The 8968-nt window shown below is 38.6% G+C and overlaps 1 protein-coding gene across 1 annotated transcript in view; it reads left to right on the forward strand.

Moving 5' to 3' along the window:
- LOC146696537 (NMDA receptor synaptonuclear signaling and neuronal migration factor-like) overlaps nt 1-8618 on the forward strand; it is a 71456-nt gene extending 62838 nt beyond the window's left edge. Inside the window, exon 16 of the mRNA XM_085474655.1 lies at nt 2233-8618. Coding sequence (XP_085330781.1) covers nt 2233-2330 — 98 coding nt within the window. The 3' untranslated portion in view covers nt 2331-8618. The remainder of the gene's footprint in view (nt 1-2232) is intronic.
- The last annotated feature ends 350 nt before the right edge of the window (nt 8619-8968 follow it).

The raw sequence follows: 8968 nt of genomic DNA on the forward strand, positions 1-8968 counted from the left end.
TGCTGTTGTTAGCTTTGCCAGTCAAACACACATACACACTCCCAACAGCTGCTGAGAACCACGAAGCAGGACCAAAAAAGCATGTTTCTTCAGTGATGTGGAAACTCTTCAGTTTTACAAAGTCTGACATCAAACACCAACTTATCCTGTGTAAAGTTGTTAAACCTCAGTTTGAACTAACAGTAGCAGCACAACACATCTGTTCCAACATCTAAGACTACAGTACCAGTGAAATGACAGTAACGTGTTTCGTACCTTTTCATTTCCCCTCTGGTCTGATTTTTTTTTTTTTTTTTTTTTTACATTTTCTAAATAATAATTAATATTTTTTCTAGCTGGACTTGAAACTGATATTTCCGTAAGCATTAAAATAGTCCTTCAACTCCATTTGGTTGTAATATTACTGGAACAGTGACAGATTATACCACCACACACAGCCAATGGCCCCAACTCTGACCCATATTTTGCTTCTTCCATAATCACAGTGATTTCAGCTAATTACATGGCGTGTCCGTTGTTCATACTTTCACATTCATTAGGCATGTTTTCATCTACCTTTATGTGCACAACACTGTGTGGATAATCTGAGCGTAAGATAAATCACCTTTTTGAACAAATTTTGGGAAAAAACATTCATCCTATTATGAAAGTTTACCTCAGATTCCATATATGTTAAACTGGCGGTGGCACTCCGTTGCAAAGTGAGTTGAAGATCCAATGCAGCCATGTGCAGGTTAATCTCAACAAGAAATTTAGACTGGGATTGGATTCTGACTGGATGAGCCATCAGCTGATGTGTGCTTATGTTGAGAGTTGCCTGAATTGCTACTAAATATCTAGACCTACAAAAACTAACATCCAAATTCAGTCATCATAAATTTCACTAATTTCATGTAGGTCTTTCTCTGACCTGTCAAAGCATGGATACAGGACTTCTGTAGGGGTTCTGTGGTATCTGGCACTGGGACTTTGGTAGCAGATGCTCTGCATCCTGGGGGTTGCATGTTGACGCTTGTTGTGGCACATTCTATAGATGCCTGATTGGTTTGGGATGTGGGGAGTTTGCCATGCTCCCTGAACCTTTGAAAAAAGTTCTAAATAGTTTTTCATCAACTCTCTGGGTGAAGAGGGGAAGTTAGCTACTGCTAGGGTGTGTCTGATATGCCCGTTGGTGGTGTTTCTGCATCATCATAATAATGTTGGTCCAGGATCAACATTGCAATTGATCAGTCATTTGTTTGCAATATGGGGAAAAAAAAAACACATGCCCTGTTTATATAAAACTTTCTTCTGGAACACATTTCAGGTGTTTTCTTCATTCATTTATACAGTATAGTAAATATTTAGATTTAGATTGCTCATGATGTTTGCTAGTGACAGTTTTTAATAGGATTAGCTAATTTCATTCCTAATGCTTCCTAATTGCTCAGGCCACGTGAGTGGTCAGTTGCATTGTTGATCCTGGACCAAAGATATTATGATGACGGGGACATTAGATTGTGCGCTGCCCCTCAAGCCTTTGTTGGCATTCAAAAGGTGGAGGGTGGGGGTGGTGACTCAGTCTGCAGTAGTGTTTAGGTGGGTGGTATGCTTCAAAGAAACATGGTTTCAGTCACACCAATAAAGATGAGACTGAGCCAAATATTGAAAGCTGAAAGCACGCAACCCATATATTTTCTACATATACAAACACAATGTAACTCATCTTCAGTTATATGGTATGGAATTACTGTCACACAAGCCTAAAGATTGCCTTATATTCAGGCCAGTATGGCCAAGATAAATGTGAGTCAGGTAAAACCACCCAGCAAATGATGCCTCCAAAACATTTTTAAGAGTTAAGAGTAATTTGCTATTTACACACTCTGCATTTTCTAAGCATGCTTAATCTCTCTTTGGATGGATGCCAACAGCTGCACAGGTCAGGCCAGATAAACTGAAACACCTGAACACAAATGCACTCTTCGTGATGTGCTCATTATTTGAGGTGAATGACCTGCAGTGTGCACAAAAACACTTATGTGGTCCCCAGAGTAACAAATAATGTAGCAGGCAAAGGATGATGTAACATACCTGAATTGTAGGGGTGATGCTGGATGAGTTCGGGTGATTTTGCCAGTATAGTCTGTGTGTGTGTGTGTGTGTGTGTGTGTGTGTGTGTGTGTGTGTGTGTGTGTGTGTGTGTGTGTGTGTTTCTAACCAAGGCTTCTTTTTGTTTTCCTCTGGCTGCAGGCAAAGAGATGATCGAAATGTATTTTGACTTCCGCTTGTTTCGCCTGTGGAAAAGCCGCCAGCACTCCAAGCTACTGGACTACGACGACCTCTTGTGACACCACCCAGTGTTCTGTTGGCTTGTCGGCCAGTTATTGCGAATCTGAGCCTACCTTTGTATGGCGTCAAGGCATTTGGTTGAAGTGGGGGGGCTCCTCTCCTCTCCAGAGAGGTTCCTAGACCGGCTCTGTGTGCGCAGCTAGAAGCTGGAGCAGCAGTGGAGGCAGCAGCAGTTGGGTCTGTTTTTGTAAGCCCTTCTGAAGTGACGGGGTGTGGCCCTGTAGATTCAGCCGGCGGTGTGCTTTCTCACCTGCACCTATTTTCACTTTCTGCCTCTGCCTAACCCTAGAAAAGAGAAAGAAGGGGGACAAGAGTGAGTTGGAGAAGCAAGTGACTCATCATCCTAGCCTAAATGTGTCAGAAACGCCAACTACACTTAGATTTCTGAGTTCAGAGAGACTATTAGATACAAGAGTGACAGTGGAGAATCTCTGTCTGAGATTTGAGGATGTTTTTTTCTTGTCCCACCTTTAGCCAACCTATCTACTCTTGTTAGGAGGCTTATAAGTATGGATTTATAAGTTATTTACAAAGGAATTAGAGCTTATATGTAAATAAACAAGTGCTTGCTAGAGCATTAGAGAATACATTTTCAGCATCTCTCGCCATGCTGTCATGTGATAATCTGGACATGTGATTAGTCTTATTAAGAATTAGAGTTGTCTATTTACTGCAGTCTTTTTTTAAACCTTCATATAAATGTAATAGTGTTTCTTACAGACTGTTGTAATAACTCAGGTCAAATTCTTTTGTTTTCTACTAAGAATTGTACTCACCTGTACAACATACTGTAGATCAGAATCAAAGGCCTTCATACTCCACACAGAGTCATCTTCAGTGGAATATCAGGGATGAGCGGAGCTTTTCTCCATTTTCATCTCGCCTTTTGAGTCAGCTGTAGCCAAACAGACAGATGCATCCATGCATATTTTTCATAACATTACAGCATTGTGTTTTAGCCCACTGAGCCACTGCTAGCTGATTTTTCTTGAGCTATTGGTTCGTGGGCTCAAAGCCTTTTGCAGTGTTTGTATTGCACATGTGCATTCAAACCCTTCTTGCATAGCTAGCCTCTAAAGAGGTTTCAGTTGGAGGCTGACATCAGACTCTTTACAGTGAGTGTAATATAGTGCATATTTAGTTCATTCCAACAGTTTTTCACATTTTTGGAGAACTTTCATTCTTTATTTAGCTTGGACATCCAGTGGAGTGGTAGGGGCGATGCGATCCTTTGACTTATTTTTGTTTCCCCTCACCACCAGCTTGTTGTTTCCATCTCAACATACTCTTAATCTTAATCATATAACAGCAACAATGTGTCCCAAACGCTGTCTTTGCCATGCTTATTTCCAGCATTACAGTCCACTGTAAAATGTTTTGCTGTAGCAAGATTTTAAAGATGCACAGGTGTGATTTTGTGTTTTGCAGTTGGGGCGTTTCAGTCAGACTGACAAATGGTTCAAGCTGAGGCAGCAGAGGCTGAGATAGCTTCATCTTCATTCTTCTTGTTCCATTCGCAAGATCCTACATTTCCCACAATGCAACATGGCTGCTTTTTTTCTTGAGCTCCTCTTGGAATGACAAATGTCTGAATTCTAAATTTAAACTTTGTGTGACACAAAGTTTTGCGGTACTGTTTTTCCTTTTCTTTCTTTCAAAAAAATGTGTCATCCAAGCTAAATGACATCATCTGTAGGAATATTAAGCTCCACTCAGGGGCTTAGTGTTGTGTAGATCAACAAATACAATAATGCCATATAGCTGATCATTGCACACTTAGTTTACAATAATAATAAAAGTTTTGGGGGACTGTGCTGTTTAGAAATACATGTACTGGTATTGAATATGAGTATTGAATATGAGTAAAAATGGACAGGATGAGTGATATTTACATTGTCTCATCTCAAACTTGTGCTGATGTGGTCATGTCCTCTGTTATATAATAACTTTTTCCTCCCTTCTGCACCCTCAGACCAAAGCACTCTTTCTTATCTGCAGCGCAAGCTGAGAAAAAGCGCTTTGTTTCTTGTTTCTTCTGTGCAGTTTGCTCGCAGAATGAAAATTAGTGTTTGGATTTGGGATGAGTTGTGATATTTTTAAAGTAACACAAGGTGTGTTGTTCATGATATGTTTACTAGTCTCTTATACTGTGTCCTGTCTGCATTGTAAACATAGTTCACTGCTTATTTTTCCACAAATTCCAAGCTTTGTTGCAGCTTCTTGGGCCATCCACGTCAGCTGACCTGGAATTAGTTTTCATGAAGCAGTCTTGATAGGTAGAAATTACAAAAGACCTCTGAAATCTATTTTATGTACTACATTTAACTACCAAACAGCTTAAAATATGTCCCTCTTGTTTAACTGTTATTGCGAGAGTTTTTGTGTTCATGGGACCGAAATCTCAAATTTAGAATAGTGGGTCATAATTATGAGTGGTATTGTATAAGCTGCAGAGATAAGGTCTCTTACATGTTTGATTGAATGCAATCTTCTTCCACATATACCTGTTACCATGACATTTGCTATGTTTGCTGTGTCTTAAATCACATACTTCTATATTTAAACTCATTAATTTGAGTTCGACATTGTGTTCAATATCAAGTACTGCTCCACAAAGTGCTGCTTGAGTACCTAGAAATGTGGAACATTTCTCAAGCTCAAGGGTCACTGTTAGCTAGCAGATAGACTGCTAGCTAACTGGTAGTCCTTCCATAAGAGATTTTTTTTTATTTATTTTTTGTTAAGGGTAGATTTTTTTTTTCTTCAGGCACTGAAACTAGCTTTGTTAAATTGTTTTGCATATTGCAAATGCCATTAATGGTGAGTGCATGACTGGTCAGCTCTGATTTGAAACAAGCCTATCTGGTAAATCCATTTACTAAACAAGTAGCTATATAGTGTACATAAAGCACTAAATGAAAAAGTATTTGAATTGAGACACACTGTACTTAAACAGGCAGGGATACAATGCTGCTACATACTATTTTATTCCACGAAGCATGTATCACCCAATCTCTGTCACAAGCATTGTGATAATTTGGTGTAATCAAAGGAAAAACGAAGACCTTTCTAGTTCCATGGCTGCTCCTGGTTTGCACCATTAAGTCACGCAGCATACTGTCTCACATGGCATCTGGGTCTTCGAATTACCTCAAATGCAGAGAGAACCAGGGATTTATTTGTTAGGGAATATTTAATGGTATTTTCTCTACTGCTACCTTTTTAATTTTCATAAATGTTATGCTCAGTAGAAAATATTGTACATTTTCATTGTACAGTTTGTGTTTTCTTTTTTTGTTTGGTGTTGGTGGATTACGTGTAAGGACTTCATTATACTTTCCATGTGAGTGAGTCTATTAGGCTCAGGTTGGGTCTAAATGATTTTGGTCATGAGACAGTGAGCCAGTCTATGCAGATGTCTGCATGGCATCCCTCTCCTCCTTTGTTATTCAATCAGCCTTTGATTGTGTTTGCTGATCAAACCGCCAACTGTTACTTCAAACAGGGAGCCGCTGTTCAGTATTTAAATTGTAGTAGTATTTTACAGCCGTTGTGTACAGTCTGGCTAGTTTTGCCTGTTCACCTTGTTTACATTAACGTCAAAGTTAGTTGAGGTTGGTGTAAGTTAGTGTAACTCTCAGGCAATTATACAACTTTCAATGTTTCTTTTCCCTTTGTTCAGGCTTTATGAGCGTTTTGGACTAATCATGTGAGGTCGTGCCTGTCCTTTGTGCCCAGTGATCTCTTTGCTTAAAGGTGGTTCTGATCTTAAAAATCATTGTACATTCGTGACTTTCCTTCATGAAGATATGTATTTGTTTAAAGATCAAATACTTTCCCAGTTTGTATTCTGTAGCAGTAATCAGTGTAAGAATATTTCTGTATTGGTATTTCAATTTGTATATTTGTATGTACAAGAGCATTGTTGGAGGTACTGTACAAGATACCTTTGGATTTTAATGACTGTCTTACAATTCTGTGGACAGAAACAGACACTGCAGTGCGTGCAGTGTGCTCGCTGCTTGGCTTCTTTATATTCTGCAGCGGTTATCGCAGCCCCAGTTCTGCTCATATGACCCTCTTCTTTCTCCTCTGCTGCGAGTTTAAATAAAGGCCAAAGCCCAGAGCGTAATTACACACCTCTGTTCGACACTTGTAACCACATCTTAAGTCGAGGTGTTTAATCGTGCTCTTATACTAAAAACTGGCACAAGTTTGATGGATTTCTAATGAGTTTTCTGATAACAAAGACAACAGAGACTTTACTGGAGATTCATTATCTGCTGTCAAGCCCACAACATTTTCCCCATGGCTCTGATCAGATAAAACACTTAGCTCTCCTGCTGGAACATAACGCATCAGTGCTAACATTGAGGAAGAGCCCGAGCAGTGTAAAACAACTCGCAGACTTTGTAGACTAGAGCGGTTTTGAGTCACATTCCCATGGCAAAGTCAGTTATGTGGGACATCAGAGATAATAGATCAGATCTTTGAATATTACCAGTGAAACACCAAACAGAATTTTACAATGCTGCTACAAAAATCTTTTACATGAAACAATTAGGCTGATTGGTTTGAACTTACTAAGACGAGTTGAGCAAAGATTTTTTTTTTTTTAAAGATCTTTGTTCCAAAAACTTGCACTGTACTGAAAAATGATAGTTAAAGTATATTATGTCATTTTGAGAAATATTCAAATAATAACCTTTGCTTTGAGGATAATTGCTTTAAGAAGCAGAGTGACTCTTCCATTAAGTAAATTGGGTCAAAAAGGTTAGACTACATGAGTTATTCTGCTGCTTGCCAGAATCGCAGGTTAGACATTTCTGGCATTTTTAGTGCTTAAAAATATGAAAGTTTACGCAGTGACTACATATCAACCACAGTTATCTTGAACTGGCCATTGTTACATACACAGACTACGAAAACTCCAGTATCACAGAATCACACAATGAAAGTCAATAATTATGCTTTGTGATTGGAGTAGTAATTGCCTTTAATTTTTTATGAAATGAAGGCGTAATCAATTTTCTTTCTCAGTTGTCCCCTTTCACTTTTGTTTGTCCCTTTCATTTAAATATGATCAGCAAGTGGAGAAACCCCTAACCAAGGTCACATGAAATACTTCTGAAGATAATACTTTATCTAATGGGAGAAATTTTGTTTCCAAATATCTAAAATCACCGGGAGAAGCTTCAGTGTCAGGTATCTATAGGCTACTGGGTTTGTTACTACAGTATCCTCCCAATTCAGAAACAAAGCATACATTATTTCATTAACAATGTTATTGATCAGCAATATTGACCATTGTCGCTTTAAGATAAAAAGTAAACACCTGTACATATTGGCAGTGGAGAAAGCAGGAAACATCATATTTTTTAAAGGAGTTGAGCAGCGACTGCCTTGGCAAACTTCGGTTTGGGAAGCTTTGACAAAACTCTGGCATTAAAACATGACTCATGTCTGGGGTGTTAAGCCTCTTCTAATAAGGTCAGGTATTCATATACGTGCAGATGTATTTCAGGGGGAAATGACCACACGCAGTTTGACTTCTCGTGATGGTTCACCGAAGCAGCCATTTCCATTTCTTGAGAGGATAATTACATAAATCAAGAGTTTGAGCTTTGCCTCCTCTCTTGTTATTTTCCACGTGAAACTGTGTGTCATATTGACAATTGCAAAGATCGCTCAAATTATTATTAAGCATTGTTGTGCCCTCCCTCCTGCTTTGTTCCAGTTTCAGTGAAGATTTCCAAGGCTCAGTTGGGAATGAGTGTGATGAGGATGATGAATTGACACTGCTTTGATTGCCCTGACATCTCCAGTTGGGCTGTGATTGTATTTCTGGAAGTTTTGAAAATAATATGTCTATGTAATGTCTGTGTCATTTTGGATCAACTTCTAAATAATTTAACTGAGCATTACATTTTGGAATAGATTTTTTAGTCCAACACAGTAGAGTGTGAGATTTATAAATGTTACAGTGAGCTTCATCCATGTATATGGATAGAGAAAATCTTAAAGGTATGATAGCAATTAACATTACTGCATATAGTGATTTTGATACTAGCATAAGTTAAAACTATTATCTGGGTAGCTTTCCTGAGCTTTGGGGTTTCTTCCTTAGAATAGACATTAGAGAATGCTTCTTATTTCAAGGGCAATGTGTTGTATCTGAACTAATAGCAAGGAAATGTTTTTGCATTGCACAATGTTGGTAATAACCTGTGAGAAAAAGTATTGTTTCTACAGCATTTCCTCCCCCAAGTAAACTATAGTTAAACACAGCTTGTGTCTTTGTCTTATCATTGATTCAGTGGTGTCATTTTGGCCCCCAGGAAGTTTTACCTGGTTTACATTTCGTGTCGCTTCATAAGTAAAAAGATCCTCTCATGCAGGTTGGGTTGTGATGCCACAGTGCACTTTGGGATAAAAGTCCCCATCTTATTAAACTTTCTCTTTGTGTGCAGAATGCATGAAATTTTCTTCTGAGCACTCATGCAGTGAAATAGCCACATTAACATATTTAGCATAAAATTGTGCAAACATGTATCAGTTACAGAGTGTTGCTAAGGCTCTGTAATGCAGAAGTAAATGCTAAATCTAATATAGCAGCACAGTCACAATGATGCACTAA

The sequence above is a fragment of the Copadichromis virginalis genome, linkage group LG12 (assembly GCF_057382275.1).
Source record: "Copadichromis virginalis isolate Kocher_CV1m ecotype Utaka linkage group LG12, C_Virginalis_male_GT1.1, whole genome shotgun sequence".
NCBI classification, from domain to species: Eukaryota; Metazoa; Chordata; class Actinopteri; order Cichliformes; family Cichlidae; genus Copadichromis; species Copadichromis virginalis.